Genomic DNA, 18,468 nt, shown 5'->3' with positions numbered 1-18,468 from the left:
TTGTTTTAAGTACAGTTAATCTCCAGTTCCAGGGTCCGTTTGTTCCCATCTCTTTGAGGCCAGTTCTCGGAATTGTGGCAGCTCATGTCATGGGTACAGTCTGGTCATCACGTAATTAACTTCTCTAGAATACTGGTGTTCTAATATCTATATGACAGCTCACAGGATATGGCTCAGAATATTATCTACAGCTCTTGAGAAACAACTAAAGGTCCTTGACTATACTTAATGACGACATTATTCTTATTTAGTCTCCTCTGACGGTTTTCCTTTGTTTCCGCATTTCTCACTTCTGATTATTCTTTGTCTAAAGTTTTCCACAGACCAAAGGCAGGCCAAAGACACAGTGAGGGGGCAAGGACCATAGGGTCCTGCTCCATTTCAGGATTGTTAACTGTAGACACCGATATATTTCTTATGATGTCACAGATCCATTATTTAACTATTTCCTTATTTGGAGACCTGGGTTCGATCCCTGGGTTGGGGAGATCCCCTGGAGCAGGGAAAGGCTACCTGCTCCAGTATTCTGGCCTGGAGAATTCCATGGACAGTCCATGGGGTCGCAGAGTCGGACACAACTTAGCGACTCTCACTTCATTTATTTCTTATCTCCCATCCCCATGACAGCGTGCTGAAGAGACTTTGGTTTGGTTACTTCTGCACCCTTTCTGTCTAGAATAGAGTCTGGCCCATAGTAGGTGCTGGAGAAGGAAACAGCAACCTGCTCCAGGATTCTTGCCTGGAGAATCCCAAGGACTGGGGAGCCTGGAGGGCCAGTCCACGGGGTTGCAAATAGTCGGACACGACTGAGTGACTAGGCATAGTAGGTGCTCAGTCATTAATGATCGAATGAACAAGCATATGAACTTTAGCTCTCTTTTCTAAAAACTGGATCTCAGCCTCTTTTCTGGGCTCCCAGCCTGGGTAAGGAGACCCTCCTCTAGCCGCCCCCTACCCCCTGGGCTTCCCACAGTCCACATTTCACACCTTTGTCTTCAGCTGATCCTGTGTACCCTCCCATCCGCCCAAGACAGAGTAGGGTCCCCGCCTCATTCCAGCCCAGACAGGAGCCAGGTAGGCGTTGTTTGGAAGGGGCCCGTCCAGAGTCAAGGCTGGACTAGAAAGTGCTTTGTTAACCTCCAGGGCAGCACCTCTGGAGTGCTGGTTGCCATGGCAGTTAATGTTATTTGTTCAGTCTGCAGAAAAGGCCCCAGCAGCCTGGCTTGTATAAATATTAATCATGGGGCTATTTCTGCTGCCCGGGTCAGGCCAGCACCCAGCTGGAACCTGGGCCAACAGGGGCCTGGCCGGGCCAAAGGAAAGATGCCCGCAGAGGGTGGGCTCCCGGAATCACTAGAGGGCCCTTCTGCTTTCCTCCGCTTCCTCCATCCTCAAGGCTCCAACAGCTCCACGGGTGATGCAGGGTGTGGTCCTCCCACCGGGCACCCAGGTGCCATGGTGCTTTTCATTCCAGCTCTTCTGTTCATTTGTCCACCCACGTATGTGGAGGCACGGCAGTGTCCCCAGTGGGCCTGTGTGGGAGACACAGGGGGAGCCCATAGGGGCCTTTGTCCTCCGTGGAGACGGGAGCATGACAGCCCCCTCCACAGTGCGGCTCCTGGAGGAAAAGGAAGAGCTGTGGTTGGTCAAAAGGTTATTTCTTCACAGGTTCAGTGTTGCATCTGGACATTCTGCCCCAGGAAACCCATTACCAGACCATTAAACTATCAAGGCTGACTGGTAGCAGGCAAATAGAATGCGAATGGATGTATTTACCAACCAAATTTGTAAAAGCAAAAGTTTAGTATAACATGCTGGCAGGGGTGGAGTGGCAGTGGGCAGTGGGGGCATTTTTTGGTAACGGCTGGCCTGGCTGCAGGCTTCCCAGGTGGCTCAGTGGTGAAGAATCTGCCTGCCAGCACAGGAGATGCAGGAGACATGGGTTCAATCCCTGGGATGGGAAGATCCCTTGGAGAAGGGAAAGGTTACCCACTCCAGTATTCTTGTCTGGAGAATCCCACGGACAGAGGAGCCTGGCAAGCTGCAGTCCATGGGGTCGCAAAGAGTCAGACATGACTGAGCAACTGAGCATGCATACACGGCCTGGCTGCAGCCTCTTAAAATGGAAATATAGCAGCTTGGACTGTGGGTGCCTCCTTCACTTGAAAAATCTTGCTGCCTGCCTTCTTCCTTATTTCCGAGTGACTCTCATCCATCTTGAGAACACTGTGTGTTGGGCTGTGTGAAAACCGCTGCCGTCTTCACAGGCTGCACGGGGGTGGCGGGGGTGGGGGGGGGGGGGAGGAAGGCCCCAGGCTACTGGCCCAAGCTGGGGGAGGAGGAGGTGCTGGGGAGAAGGTGGGAGGTACATGTTTGAAAAGTCAATCAAGAGTCACTTCCCAGCATCTTGGGAATCCCCTGGTGGCTCAGAGGTAAAGAGTCTGCCTGCACTTTGGGAGACCTGAGTTCGATCCCTGGGTCCAGAAGATCCCCTGTAAAAGGAAATGGCAACCCATTCCAGTATTCTTGCCTGGAAAATCCCATGCACAGAGGAGCCTGGCAGGCTACAGTCCAAAGGGTTGCAAAGAGTTGGACACAACTGAGTGACTATACTTTCTTTCCCTGCTCCCTCCTTGTTCCAGACCCTGTGCTCCTCTCTCTGCCGATCAGACCTGCTTGGGTACAGCTGATGGCAGCCCGCAGCCTACCATGAGCCTCACCCTGACATTCCGGCCCCTTCAGGCTGAGCTGATCCCGTCACAGCCTTGACCTCCAGGCTCCACCCTGAGCTCTCACCCCCGCCCCAGGATCCATGGACCCCTGTGAAGGGTCTGCTTCTCCAGATTTTACGCAAGGTTGAATTTTGCCTCCTCCAGGCAGCCTTCTGTGATTTATTTGGCTTTATTTGCCCCCTTAGGAGCCCATGCAGACTTGCATTCTGGAACCCCTTTGTTCCCTTGGCCTTACTCACCTGTGGGGCAGTTGACAGGCTGTCGGCTGGGACAGAGGGACGCCTGGGCCCTGGGCTCACCTCCTCAGGCAGGCTAACCTCACCTCCGCAGGGTTCCAAGGTCATCAGGACAGAAAGCTGTAAAGCTTCCCGAGGCCCATGCCCAGGACTGGCCCAGTGACCATCCTATCAAACCCTCTTGGTGGACACAGGTCACAAGGCCAGTCCACAGAGTCAGATGTTGGGGAGACAGGGCCCCCCTGAATAGGGCAGCTGTGAAGTCATACTGGGAGAGGAGCCTGCATGCAGGCATGGGAATATTTTCTGGCCCTTTCTGCATCTCCCACAGGCAGTCAACATGGGTTTCCCTGAGGAGCAGCCTGGGGGAGAGGATCACACAGCGTGGTATGAAGTGAGTTAGTCTGCCCCTGTCTTCCCCTGGCTGCAGGTGGGGTTCAGAGCAGCGGTGGCCAGGCCCAGCCTAGTGGGCAGGTAACCCGTGTCGTCAAGCTCAGAAGGGCCCCACACTTGGTTTAATGCCCCGCGGTCGCCACCTTGAAATTCTTCATAACTGAACAAGAGCTCTGCATTTTCAGTTTTCAATGGGTTCTGCAAATGAGGTAACTGGACCTGAGGGTGGCAGGTGTTGGTATCTGAATGACCCTGCCTGGGAGGACTCTTCCTGCCAGACAGAGACTAGAAGAGCTGGAACCAGTCCAAGGCGATGGTTGAGGGAGCAGGACCCTCTGCAGCCCAAGGCCTCCTGATCATAAGAGCCATGAACCTTTTGACTGGTCTGCCCCCTCCTGTGATGGCCCCATGGGTAGACCCTCTTATCTTTTAGGATGTCTGGATGACCTCGATGCATGCTCAGTCACTTATATCTGACTCCTGGCGACCCCATGGACTGTAGCCCAGCTGTCCATGGAATGGACTCTGTCTGTAGAATTTTCCAGGCAAGAATACTGGAGTGGGTTGCCATTTCCGACTCCAGGAGATCTTCCTGACCCAGGGATTGAACCCTCGGCCCTTGCATCTCCTACGTTGGCAGGCAGATTCTTTACCACTAGTGCTACCTGGGAAACCAAGAAGCCACTATAACTGTTCCCAACTGTGCACCCCAGGGGACTCAGGATGGAAAAAAACAGAAAACTGACCCTAGATAGCTGGAGTTCACATCAAATGAAGGACTCCATCACTCTTGTATCTTCCAGTCCATAGAAAAGTGCTAAATGTATTAACTTGAAATGTCTGGTTTTCTTTAATTAGCATTAATCTTTTGATGTTCAACTACCTGGTTTATACGGCAAAAATTCCTGTATATCCTGGCTCCCCCCTCACCTCTTCAGAGCAGTCCCTCGGGATATCTTAGAAGCTTTCTTCCAGACTTGAGTCCTCACTTTTGTTTGCTAAATAACACATAATTCTCAGCTTTTAGGTTGTACATTTCTTTCCAGTCGACAAAGTAACAACAGTACCTACTTTATACAACTGCTGTGGATATCAAATGAGCTAATATACATGGAAAGAGCTCAGAACTGCACAGAATACCTAGTCAGTGCCACATGTTTGCTGTTACCAGTGAATGAATGAATAAAGCTGGTATATAACTGCACACTCACTGTGCCAAGTAGTGCTGAAATTTCCTGGGCTGGCCCTTCAGATGCCATTCATTTATTACCTGCATGTCTGTTTTGTGTTTACCATGAGCCTGGCACTGTGCTAGGCACAGGAGATAAAAAATTGAGTAAGATCAATTTTGCTTACAGATGACTCAGAGTGGGGAAGCTGATGGGTACGTGAATGTAGCTTCTGTGATTTGCTGCAGGTGATGTGATGAGGGGGAGGTGTAGGACAGGGGAAGAGGGGCTCTGTTCTCCTGGGGAAGTGGGGGGGGCAGAAGTGCTTCTGGGATGGGGGGCTCCGAGTAGCTCCAGTTCTTTATGTCTCATGGCAGAACGAATTCGGCGAGAGGCAAAACGATACAGAAGAAGTGATTCATTAGAAAAGGACGCTTGTGCTTTCCAGGAGGCGCAGTGGTAAAGAATCTGCCTGCCAATGCAGGAGATGTGAGAGACGTGGATTTGATCCCTGGGTCAGGAAGACCCGCTGGAGAAGGAAATGGCAACCTGCTCCAGTATTCTTGCCTGGAAAATCCCATAGACAGAGGAGCCTGGCGGGCTACAGTCCATGGGGTCACAAAGAGTTGGACACGGCTGTGCACACATACCCATGAGGCTTATAAGGGGGTGGGCAAGAGAGTGTGGCCCTAAGAACTTCGTGGGCTATGGTTTTATAATCAAAGGAAAAGTGGGGAGGGGGAGAAGACCACCTCTCCCTCCTTCTTGAGTAGATGTCACCCTTCCAGAGGTCACGCTTCCATCATCAGTTCCTCCTCCATGTCAGGCAGGGGAAGTTTTTTGTCTGTACAAGGTCAAACTGAGTCTGTCGTGGCACAGTGGAAATGAGCAAAAAGGCAGTGGACTGTGCTAAAATCCTCAGTCATATGGTTTCAGTGTAATGTCACCTTTTACTTACACTTTTGTTTTTAATTTCTGCAGAGAAGCCTGTCGTAGGAATCATTAACTTACTGACCTCCTGGGCAAAATGTGGGTCTCAGGCCACCATCGTTTTACTGTTCTGGAGGGCATGCCTCCTGCTTCTGTTGCATGGTGTCGTAGTTAAGCAAACCTGCTCTCTCGAGTGATCATTAGTTTACGGGGGTCTCCCATACTTCTTCCTTTACCTGTGATCCCTTAGTGGGATTGACTGTGTAATCACATACTTTGTCCTTTTACTCCGTCCCTATGAGAAGGAGCACCAGGAGGGAGACAACGCTGGTGGCGAGCCTCTCAAAGATGAGTCAACAGCATCCTTCAGACAAAGCACAGGTTGGATTCAGACACAGAAGAATCAACTGTTTCCTTTTCTTGTTTTAATGATCATAATAGAAAATGACAACAACAGCAACAGTGCCAACGGTCAAAGGGACACGATTCCACATGGCCACATTTTTTACATCCATTAAGGTTATAGGTTTTGAATCAAAAGAGCACATTGAAACCTTACATTAAGAAATAGCCTTTTCACTGTAGTAAAAGTTAGGGATCCCATTGTGAAGCCTGGGGGCTTCAGTAGCAAAGGACTAAGAGAATAGTTAAAATACCTTTTTATTAAGCAAACTACTTACAAGTACAAGTTGAATAGGAAAACATTAGTAAGACAGAGAAATATTTCCGATTTTCTCGGCATGAAGAATTGGCATCTGGACGGTGGCTAGTTCCAAGAATAAGGTTTAAAACTTTAAATAGTAGAAACTTTAAACAGTAGAAAGAGTGTTAGTATGTTTTCAACTGGGGGAAATAGGGTGAGAAAAGGTCAGAAACAAGAGAGGATGTGGATTTGTCCAAAGGCTGTTAGCCAGCTCCCCCATCTCCACCCCTTCTAAGATTTTCCCCAAGAAGCATCTCTCAGATACACTGACCAGGGGTCGGGTGCCTCACGGTCCTGAGACTCAGTTACTGGCTCAGGGGGAACACGGGACAAGTTCAGACCTACTGTCGTATCCACTTCGTAGAGTTCTCCATCGAGGGTGACTCCCCACGGAAGCCCGAGACAATGGAAAAGGAGAGGACGTGGATTTTCAAACAACTTGCTAGATTCCAATTCGCTGCCTTCCAACTGGAATTTTTTTAACTTGAGGCAGCAACCCTGATCACTTCTGTAGCTCAGAAGACCTTTGATTTACTCAATGACTCGCAGTCGGGGAAAGAGGCGCTTTGGAAGATTCCCATAGTCTGGGAACTAGAGACGGCATGGTCCAGTGCTGGGTTTCCCAACCTCAGCATGATTGGCACTTGGGGGGCTGGTCAGCGGCATCCCTGGCTTCCACCCACTAGGTGCTATCAGAGCACACCCCCGGTGTCATGAAAATCAAAACTGTCTCCAGACATTGCCAACGGTCCTTTGGGAGATGAAATGGCCCCCAGATGAGAACCATGGTCCTAGTGGTTGAGAAGCTTCATAGATAGAAGCCCTGGGCTCCAGACCCCACTCTCCTGCTCACCAAGGTGACCTGGCAATGCTACAAGCCTCTGGGGGACTTGATTTCCTGGAGGAAAGTGTGAAATTTTGGAAGTCCCTTCCTGCCAGCTCACAGAGCCCAGGTCAGGACCATCTGGATTGCCGGGACAATACTTTAAACTACGTTGATGGTGGTGTTCAGTCACTCAGTCGTGTCTTGACTCTTTGCGACCCCACAGACAGTAGCATGCCAGGCTCCCCTGTCCTTCACTATCTCCTGGAGTTTACTCAAATGCCTGTCCACTGAGTCAGTGATGCTATCTAACCATCCCATCCTCTGCCGCTCTTTAAACTATACATGCGGTGATTCTCTGGTTCACAATGACATTGGGGGAGAGAGAGCTGATGAAACTGACACTGAGGCCGCTGGTGGCCACTCACCACGTGGAGGGGACTCGGTGGCGGGGATGGCTCTGCATCCCCCCAGTAGTCACGAATTCCCTTTGGATGTGCGTCATACATCTGTCAGGACTTCTTCCCAAGACAGCAGGTGTCTCAAACCTCCTCCTGGGAAGGCAGGAAATCAGCTTGCAAAAGGGCCCAGGAGTAGATGAAAGGCTTCATCAGACAGCTGGCTGGAGAGGTCTGGGAAGGCACGAGTTGTCCAGGGCAGGCACAAAAGCAGGGGCCCGCACATCCTGGGAACTGGGCAGCCCGACCAACCTCTCCAAGGGCTTTCTCTGCCTTTATTCTCTATCTTGACAAAAAATGTATGACTTTTACCATGACTCAGAGCAAGCCATGCAGACTTATATTCCAAAATTTACATAGTCAGTTTCAGGTACGCTTGACCATTCATTTCATTGCAGTTCCAGTAGCTGTTGTCTTCTCACTCTGGGAGGAACGTTCCTCCCTGTACTCACTGTGGTCTGCACTGCTTTGCCCCTGCCCACGTCCATCCTCCCATCCAAAAAAGGGCAAGAAAATGCCCAAGGTCTGACCTCCAGAAGCGACTTGCTGGGGACACCCGGCCACCGCTGCATTCTGATTTCCTGGGTTTCTTGGAGGGGCTTCTTTTCCCACTTGGAGATTTTCGACTCCAGCCCCCTGCGCTCCCCGGGCTCCGTCCCCTGGCTGTCCTCCACCCGCTCACTGCTGACCAGGACCAGGGCCCCGTGGGGCAGGCGGGGCAGGGCGGGCGCTCACGGGACATCCAGGCTCCCGCTGCTCCCTTGGGCCAGGGGCGCAACTCCGAAGGCGTCTCCATCAGGGCAGTCCAGTGCATCCAGGACTTGCTGTGTGTGTGTGTGTGTGTGTGTGTGTGTGTGTGTCTGTGTTAGCTGCTGTCATGTCTGACCCTTTTCAACCCCATGGACTATGGCACACCAAGCTCCCCTTTCCATGGGATCCTCCATATTTATTTTTTGGGGCAGACCCAGATACAGAATTTCCCAGTTAATGGGGGGTGGGGTATGGCTGTTTCAGAGCTTCTAGTGCTCAGGGACAAAATTCTCAGAAGAGTGACTAATACCCCGGCCCTGCTTTACTGCCCAGGAAGATGCCACGTGTTTGCACTCCAGGGATCAGAGCTTCTCCTTCCATTTGTAAAGGCTTTTGCTCCTGAGACTCGGTGAAGGGGGGCGGGGGGAGGTGTTGGGGAGGTGGGTTGCTCAAAGGGAGGGACTGGCCCTGGATACAGTCCAGAAGATCAATGTCCAGGCCATCCAGACCCTTCCAGACATGTTTACAGGCTGATGTGCCTTAAGTGCCAGAGTTGGCTTTGGCAGCTATTGCTGTTGTTTAGACTGTAGCCCACCAGGCTCCTCTGTCTATGGGATTTCTCAGGCAACACTGGAGTGGGATGCCATTTCCTTCTCCAGGGGATCCTTCTGACCCAGGGATCAAACCCGGGTCTCCCACATTGCAGGCAGACTCTTTACCATCTGAGCCATGATAGCAGCCCCAGAGGATAGTCAAAGGGGCAAAGGGGGCCAGATGACAGCTGGCTGAGAACACGATGGATGCCCATTCGAAGGCTGGGGTCAGGCAATCTGGGATCCCTCAGTGATCCCGGGCAGATGCACAACACCCCCAGCCTGGCATCCATCCAGGGGCCTGTCAGCTCTCCATTAACTTACAGCCTGGCCCCAGCTGACCTCCCGAAAGTCCCGATTAAACACTCTCTAAGGCCTCTTGCTGCTGCGAGGTTCTGAGACTGACAAATACCTGCGCATGGTTGTCTGCCCCTTTCTAGGACTTCCATCAAAATCCATGCTCTAGGACCAGCAGAGCCCAGCCTCAGAAGTCCGTCCGAGGTTGCTCCCATCCCAGAGGGCTCATCACAGAGGGTGTGGATGCGGGGAGACGCGAGGTAACCAGTGCGCCTACAGTCTGAATCACAGCTCCTGATCCACACAGCCTGGCCTCAGCTCCATCTACAAAAAAAGTGACAGTAATCCCCGTGCACCTCTCTGCACCCTCACTCCTGCCGAGGGGTGATTTGAGAAGTAAATGAGATATGGCTCACAGCACAAGGAAGGTGCGTAGGCTGACAGCAGGAAGGACAATCACGGTTAGTGGCATCACTACTAATAAGGAGAGAAGGTCAGCTTCCTGCAGGAGGAGGGGACCGTGTGTCTGGAAGGAGTCGGGCAGCAGTGCAGACAACAGCCAAGTCTCTCCAGTCTCCAAGGACAGCTTCCAAGGGATGCTAGTGGGCTGGCAGGCGGCCAGGCCTTCCATTTAGTACAAGTTGGAGAGTGACCTGTTGTCTCTCGAGCCCAGCGGTACTTACTAGCCAGTTCTCCCCTTGGATCCCAGGGGACTCCCTAAAGGAGATACGAGCTTCTTTCTCTGGGGGGGTAGATGGGCAGATGGGGCCAAGGGAGCCTCATTTGCCTCTTGACCTTGGACCCATGGAAAGGGCAGCGATGACAGAGCGGGAGCCCGCAGAGCGATCGTCTGCCCCGGGGCCTACGAATCCCCTGGGGACACACCCGGCTCCAGGGTCCTCTGGCCTGGCCGTTCCTCCAAAGCTCCAGGGACTGCAACTCCTGCCCTCCTAAAGCAAGTGTTGCTGTGTGCAGTAAAATGGAAACACACACAGGTGTGGGATGTGGGATGCTCACAGCTTGCGGAGGGGAAATGGAGGGGCACGGGGAGGGGCAAATACAGAGAACATTCCAGAAAAGGTGGGATGCCTTCTCCTAGGAGTAGCCACAAAAGAGGCAAGTCCCTCCTTCCTCAGCATGGGCCTGTCAAGCCAGGGTGGGCTCAGGGGCCAACCTCGCCCAGGAGAAGCCAGAACAGGAGCCCCAGGCTGGGGTCCAAGGGAGGAGCATCCATCCCCCTTGCTCAGGAGAGTCTTGGCGCTCAGAGGAAGGCCTGAGCCCAAGGTTGGGGCCCAGCCTGCAGCGCCAACCATCCCAGGACTGTCCTTATCGATTTTGGTTGTCTGAGCCCCTCCTCGTGTGGACCCTCCTGTGGGGCTCTGAGTCAGGGCCCTTCTGCGTGTGTCCTGAGAACGCTGGTCTCTGGGCACTTCTCTGGCCAAGGAAAGAGACTTGAGTTCAACTTAAAGAGGTGGGCAGGCAACAGGGACCCCTTCCCCAAGAAGGCTGAGCATGTCCCAGCGCAGGATGGTCAGACACTTCCACCTGCAGAGGTCAGAGCCAGCCGGGCCACGCCATGATGTGGGACCTCAGGAAATGACCTCCAGAGACTCAGGGCCTGGTTTAAAGGTGCCCGGAGACGCCACGCAGCCAGTGAAGGCAGCATGGCGTTCCAGAAAGAGCCTGGCTTTGGGACCAGATAGTTCAGGTTCATCCTGATCGTCACTTTGCTGCTGTGGCCTCAGGCAAGTTATTCCACTCCTCTGAGCTTCTGGTCCCTTATCTGCGCATGGGAGCAATGATGCTCTAGAGTAATGCCCGCATGCTCAGTCACTCAGTCGTGTCTGACTCTTTGCAACCCCAGGCACTATAGCCTGCCAGGCTCCTCTGTCCATGGGATTCTTCAGGCAAGAATACTGGAGTGAGTTGCCATGCCGTCTTGCAGGGGATCTTCCTGACCCAGGAATTGAACCCACCATCTCGTAGGTCTCCTGCACTGGCAAGTGGGTTCTTTACCACTAGCGCCACCAAGGGCAATGGTGAAGATTAAATCTGTGCCTGTTAACAGGGCACAAGGCTTGGACAGACTCAAGCAATATGGCCTTTACTTAACATCCAAGACAGATCCCCTTCATTGGCCAGAGGGAGAAGACAGCGCACTCTGGCTGGAAAAATTAACAGGCACGTCAATCAACGATGTTATCTGAGTGAAGCTGGAAAAAAATAAACAAAACCGCAGCAGATGGAGATGGGCTGACCCTGGACAAGACACCGCGATCCATATGGATGCACAGTTTGGACAAGAAGGTCCCTGAAACTCCTGATCATCTCTGGCCCTGACATTAAGAAGAGAGAGAGACTTGAAAGTTGAATTTAACTAACATTCACATCAGGGGAAAGAAAACCTTCATAGGGGAGACTCCTGTGCCCAGAAACACCTAGTGAACCTGGGCCCCCCCAGGGCTGCCCTGGGAGGTTGGAGGTCTCCATAGAGCTAAAAGTCAACCTTTCCTCTCTTCCCCTCTCAATCCCACGTTACCAAACATAGAACCTTCTCTCCCAGGGCCACCCCCATAGGCCATTTGAGAACAGGGACCTGCTACCTGCCTCGGACAGGCCTGCAGGCTTCCAGGAGATGTGAGGTCAGAAGGCAGAGAATGGGGGTGTTTCGACGGGACTGAGCCCCATGAAGACAGCTTGCCTCCCCACCCTGACTCTGGGCCTCACTCTTGGGTTTGCTCATGAACACACGTGTCTACCTATCTGCTCATGGGGCAGGGCCCAGGCCTTGACAGAGAGGGGGCTACCGGAGAAGCAACTGAGATGCTGCACTCGAAACGGCCACCACTCAGCGCTGCCTCAGAGCTGGTCCTGCCCGCAGACTGCGAGGCCCGCTCCGCTCAGCGGTTCCAGAAAGAGTCCAGGGAGGCGGTGCCACATCCCTTCTCCCAATCCCCAAAGGCCATACTAACGCTCAGCGCTCATGACCGCCACTTGAGCTGAAGGTCAGGTGAAGGTCAAAGCCATCTGGAGGTCAGGCTGCTAACCCCATTAACACAGCAGCTCGGGGCCAATCTCCCAGACACAAGTGGCCGCCTCCAGACATTTAAGATGTCCCTTCACCTGTCATCAAGAACATTCCTTTTCTCCTGAGACCACAGCGACAAATTCAATTTTTACAATTGTCCCCAAATACACACGAGGGCTTCTTTACCAGTCTTTGAAGTTTCTCAGCCACTGAGAGGGAGTTTATGCCATCTATTTCCTTTTGTCCAACTGCAGGGAGGAAGCAAGGAAAAAGCCACTCTGGACTTGTGGGCACACCAGCCTGTGTCCTAGCTCCCCCTCCTCTTGGGGGGACAGGGAGGGCTGTCTTGGGGATGGGGGTGCTTTGCCATGAACTTTCCTAAGGACGGAAGAAAAGCGAGTCCTTTGCTGTGTGAGTCTCCCCCAGCATGTGGGTGCACTCAAAGGCCAACAGGCCTGTGGTCCTAATGAGAGGGCTCCCAGGCTAGCCAGGATTCCCCAGCCACTGATTTTTAAGCATATCAGGAAACTGACTCAGGCAGACCACAATTACACCTGCAAGAGTGCACGGGAGCCTAGCGGAGTCTAAAGCGTGGGTATCTTAACGCCCTGCCCACCCTGCACACAGCTTCAGAACCATCTGGATACTCCCTCCCCACCCAGGGCAGCTGAGAAGGCAGGAATGTGCTCCAGAAAGGGCTGAGGTGGGGCAGAGACAGCCTTGAATCACAGTCAGGAAATGTCCCTCCTGCTCTGACCCCTGCCGTCCCATACTTTGGGACCACAGGCAAGTCACGCCCCTCTCTCTCCCACCCACTGATTCACTAGATGCACAGACCTCATCTCTAGAGTTCCTTGACTTCTCAGAGAAGAAAGAGCCTCTTGAGCGGGTATCCAGAAGAATTATCCACCTGGCAGGTCTTATTTTTAAAGGCACCTTCTCTTCTCTTTACAAAGACGAGAAAGTCCATCCAGCAGATAAAAATCACCACCACTACCACCCCTGAGATCCACGTCACCAGGAACTCCCCCATCCTTGGGTTCCATAAGGGGCCAGGTATCTGGCATCACAGACATCATTTCCAGGTCAAAGGAGGAATATTCTATGACCGTTCCAGGGGCCACCATCAATATTCCGAGGGGCCGAGTGGGAAACCAGATTGGGGTGGAAACACTCGGGTCCTGAAGGCCGCCCTTGCCCCAGCACCCCACACCCCAGGTGTGATATTAATATGTTTGCCTAAAAACAAGACACGTAAGTGATGATTTAGTGCCAGCAAGGGATCATCTAATCACATCTGTATTTTAAACCAAACTTGGCTGTTCCCTCTGATCTCACATTCCTGGAATGCAGTTTCAAGAATTTTCCAAACTGTTCCTCGAAGATTTTGCCTTGTCATGCCTCCAGGGGCCGGATGCCCAAGCTTCCACACTTTCTGGATCAGCAGAGCCACAGCAGGGGGTTTTGAAATCGGGGCTGCTTGGGGGAAATTCCGGATGCATGGTCGCTCCGCTTGAGAGGCTGCGCTCCCGTCAGAACTCCTGGTTCTAGAACATGGGTGCGGTCACAGGCCAGCGGGGACAGCGCCATCAGTGAGTCCAGCGCAGAGGGGCCGGCCCGGAGCTCCCGCGGCTCAGAAGGTGAAGGCGTACACCACTCCCACCACCACGATGTTCCCCAGTGTCGCTATGATGGCGATCCAGAGCAGGACCGCGTCGTTGGAGGACCTGGGCGGCTCCTCCGGCTGACCTTGGCCGTTGGAGGCCGCGTGCACGTTGGGGGAGGAGTTAAAGAGGGAGTACTCGGTGCTGAAGTCCTCGTTGGGCGAGTCCATGAAGGCGCCTCCCATCATGGGGAGCTGGGAAAAGGAGAGAGAGAGAATTAACCAGGGCTGGGGGCTGGAGGGCCGCCCGCAGAGGGGAGGCTGCCTGCTCGGGCAGCCCCGCGTGAAGCTACAGCATGATACCGGGCTTCCCGTCTGGCCTTTTAAATAAATGACAGCGCGTACTTTCATCTAGAAAAACGAGCGCTCACAGCAACCTTTTGAGGCAGACGTTCATGGCAACCTTGCAGGTGAAAATATTAAGGCCCCCAGCTGTTCGGCAGACAATCCCGTGGGTAGTAGGCAATTCACTGGGACATATAGACCTTCCCTTTCTAAACACCAGGCCCACTGTGACAGCATACATCCTCAGGTGTCTTTATTCTTCTCCTAACTAAGTAACATGGGCTCAGCACAGAACATTAAGAAAATACAAATGCAGAGAAAAAAAGAGAATCACAATCTCACCACTTTGGGATACTTACTGTTAATATTGTGAAATCTTCCTTTTCAATCTTGTGTGTGTGTGTGTGTGTGTATGAGACAGAGAAAACCTTTAAACATGTCACTTTATACTCCTGTATTAAAAAGACTATCAAAATGCCATTTTACAGTTGTATAATATTCTATCCTAAATACAAGCCATAATTTAATCATTTCCCCAGAACTGGAGATTTAGGAGCTTGGATGTTTTCCTATTATAAATATGACAAACCTAGATAGTGTGTTAAAAATCAAAGATATCGCTGTGCCGACAAAGATCAGGATAGTCAAGGCGATGATTTTTCCAGTAGTCATGTAAAGATGTGAGAATTGGACAATAAGGAAGGCAGAGCGCCAAAGAATTGATGCTTTTGAACTGCGGTGTTGGAGAACACTCTTGAGAGTCCCTTGGACTGCAAGGAGATCCAACCAGTCAATCTTAAAGGAAATCAACCCTGAATACTGGAAGGACTGACGCTGAAGCTGAAGCTCCAAAACTTTGGCCACCTGATGTGAACAGCTGATCACTGGAAAAGACCCAGATGCTGGGAAAGACTGAAGGCAGGAGGAGAAGAGGGTGACAGAGGGTGAGATGGTTGGATGGCATCACTGATTCAATGGACATGAACTTGGGCAGACTCCGGGAAGTGGTGAAGGACAGGGTGGCCTGGCGTGCTGCAGTCCATGGGGGTCACAAAGAGCTGGACACGACTTGGTGACTGAACAACAACAAACATCCTTCCTTGTGCATACACACACGCTTGTGTGTGCATATTTATTTTTTGGAGCAGACCCAGATACAGAATTTCCTAATCAATGGGTATGACTGTTTCAGAGTTTCTACTGCTCAGGGACAAAATTCTCAGAAGAGTGACTAATTCCCCAGCCCTGCTTTACTGCACAGGTAGATGCCACACGTTTGCACTTCAGGGATCAGCGCTTCTCCTTCCATTTGTAAGGCTTTTGCTCCTGAGGCTCGGTGAAGAGGGGCAGGGGGAGGTGTTGGGGAGGTGGGTTGCTCAAAGGTAGGGACTGGCCCTGGATACAGTCCAGAAGATCAATGTCCAGGCCGTCCAGACCCTTCCAGACACGTTTACAGGCTGATGTGCCTTAAGTGCCAGAGTTGGCTTTGGCAGCTATTGTTATTGTTTAGACAGTAGCCCACCTGGCTCCTCTGTCCATGGGATTTCTCAGGCAAGAACACTAGAGTGGGATGCCATTTCCTTCTTCAGGGATCTTCCCAACCCAGGGATCAAACCCGAGTCTCTTGCATTGGCAGGTGTGTTCTATACCATTGAGCCGCCAGGGAAATCCCTTGGCAACTTTTAGGCCCATGATAAACTTTTTTTAATGGCACGTGAATGAATGAGCACTAGACAGTTAAGCCTTTCTTGGATAACATTTACCGAGCTACTACTACTACTGCCTGTACAGAGACCCAGCTATGGTCAGGGAATGTGCTGGAGATCTTAAAACACTCTCATTTCATCATTCAGTTCTCCAGCTGCAGGGTACCATGGTATTCCCATTTCACAGATGGGTAAGTCAAGGTCAAGACCACTGCACCCATCTGTGCCAGGGTTAAGTCTGAGAGCAGTGTGTCTGACTGTGGGGCCAGGGTGCTTCCTGTTATGTCCACAGCCTTCCCGATTCCTGGATCAGAGTCAGTACTGGGTCCCGGCACAGTCACTGCCCCCTGGGACCACGCTCCAGCGGGGATCTGTGTACTGTCCGGGGGAAACAGGAGCAGAGCAGAGACTGCCTCACTCAGCCGCTCGTCTGACTTGTACTAGGGACTATTAATTAGGGGCCACAGTTCTAGACTCTGCCGCGGTGAGCCAGATTGGGGGCACCCTGCTTCTGGGGGTCCACGCTCCAGCTGGGGATGACAGCAGGAAAGGAGAAGGAGCAAAAAACGAGGGGCAGGAGGGAGGGATGGAATAAAAAGGAAAGAATGTCTGCGGGGAACCTGAACCATTAGCGAATTCACACAGAGAGGCTACTTGCAGGCGGTTCTGTGTGCGGCCTGCTCTGAATCTCAGTGGCCTCTTTTTAAAGGATGCCCCATGCCTGGGGCAACGGGTGCTTTTCAGCATCTGCGTGGAAGGCAAAGAGCTGTCTCAGAGGAGCTCGGCATTTCATCCACAGCACAGCTCGGTCCTTTATTTAGGTGGGACCAGACCCTGTCAACGGGGGAGCTGTAGTGACAAACAGAGGCCACCAGGGGGCGATGAGGACAGGCCTCCTGCTGATCCTGGACAGGGGTGCAGGTCACAGGGGTGGGTTCACTTTGTGAGAATTCATCCCGGGCTGCATTTATATACGGGTCCTCCTTTCTTAGACCTCGCAGTTCTAGTTCTAGAACGTTATCCTAGGGAAACAATTATACCAGAGATACACAAAGATGTTGTCTAAATATTATACAAAATGTTCAGTGGAGGGAATTAAATAAATTCTGGTGTATCTATCCAGCAGATTACACAGTCTTAATGATACAGACCTATAAGCAGGTCAAGTAAAATACAGATACCACAATAACATTATAAATGGTATTAACAGTATGATATTTTTGTAAAAATATTTATACATGTATGTGTGTGTGTGTGTGTATTAGTTGCTCAGTCATGTCCGACTTTTTGCAACACCATAGACTGTAGCCCACCAGACTCCTCTGTCCATGGGGATTCTCTAGGCAAGAATACTGGAGTGGGTTGCCATTCCCTTCTCCAGGGGATGTCCCCAACCCAGGGATCAAACCCAGGTCTCCCACATTGCAGGCAGATTCTCTATTGTATGAGACGCCAGGGAAGCCTTATACGTGTACATGTGCATCAAAAAATCTGGAAAGACGCTAGATGTGAACTGGTTAACTGAACAGTGGGATTAACTGACATGATCTTTTTACTTATATGTATATTTCTTTCTGGGCTTCCCTGGTGACTTACTTGGTGGTGTAGAACCCACCTGCCAATGCAGGAGACGTGGGTTCAATCCCTGGGTCGGGAAGATACCCTGAAGAAGGAAATGGCAACTCACTCCAGTATTCCTGTCTGGGAAATCCCATGGACAGAGGAGCCTGGTGGGCTACAGTTCATGGGGTTGCAAAGAGCCAGATACGACACAGCGATTAAACAATAACCTCCTTACATGTGTCTAACAGTGTATTAAATTAACATACTTAGTATATTTTAATAGATAAGATAACAAACACAAATGAGAATAATAATTAACATATCTTCTATTAAAAATACAATCAAAAGTTTAAGTAAAAGAGCTGTGACCTTGTTTTGCCCCTCGACTGGTGATATAGATGAGACGGGTTACGGATGAATCACGCACATCCATCCTAGGGGGTCAGCAGAGACAGTGATTGACTGTCCTGCAGGGAGGGGCCCAGGCTTTCCCATGAAATCTGCTCGCCCTTTGGCTCTTAGCCTAAAGGTCCCGTCCACTATAGCTTTCCATCCTGTGTACTCCCAAGACCACAACCACTCCTTGGGGCTCCTGTCCCAAGATGCAGTTCTTATCTGCATCCCCCAATGGTCTGGAAGCTTTGAGGGGAGAGCAGACAAGTTACTTCTCATCGAGGAATTCCCAGAGCCTTGCTTGGGTTGTAGGCACAGTGGTGCCTGATAAATCCTGCTGATTGACAGATGAGTGACAACCACCCTCACCCTGGACCAACAATGTTGCTAGCTGATTCTGCCCCTCCAGCATCTCCCCACTGATCCCACCCCTACCTGGCGGAGTACCCTCTCCTCCAGCAGCCCTGACACCACACCACCCTTCTCTAGGGTCTTCATCTGACCTGCCCACAGCGAAGAATCACTTAGGTGAGGCCACAGACACTGTTAGCTGGTGGCCTCTTAGAAGGTGGGGCTCAGGCCAGGCCAGAAGCTGAATTTCTCCCTCCCGAGCAAGCCTGGACTTCGAGGTTGGTTCACCCCCTTCCCTGACACCTCTGCTGCACGCCCCTCCCCGGAATTAATCACACACCTGTTGTCCTCTGCCCAGCGACCATCTCAGCCTCTCCTTCCCCCCACCCCCCAGA

At 51.8% G+C, this 18,468-nt stretch overlaps 1 protein-coding gene across 1 annotated transcript in view; it reads right to left on the bottom strand.

The window, feature by feature from the left end:
• Window positions 1-5,868: 5,868 nt before the first annotated feature.
• The window catches only part of C13H14orf132 (chromosome 13 C14orf132 homolog), a 51,948-nt gene continuing 39,348 nt past the window's right edge, over window positions 5,869-18,468 (bottom strand). Inside the window, exon 2 of the mRNA XM_043922210.1 lies at window positions 5,869-13,970. Within this exon, the coding sequence (XP_043778145.1) occupies window positions 13,746-13,970 (225 nt within the window). The 3' untranslated portion in view covers window positions 5,869-13,745. The remainder of the gene's footprint in view (window positions 13,971-18,468) is intronic.

Source organism: Cervus elaphus, chromosome 13, assembly GCF_910594005.1.
Source record: "Cervus elaphus chromosome 13, mCerEla1.1, whole genome shotgun sequence".
Taxonomy (NCBI): Eukaryota; Metazoa; Chordata; class Mammalia; order Artiodactyla; family Cervidae; genus Cervus; species Cervus elaphus.
Note: the sequence above shows the minus strand (reverse complement) of the source record. Positions and strands in the feature narration are given on the sequence as shown.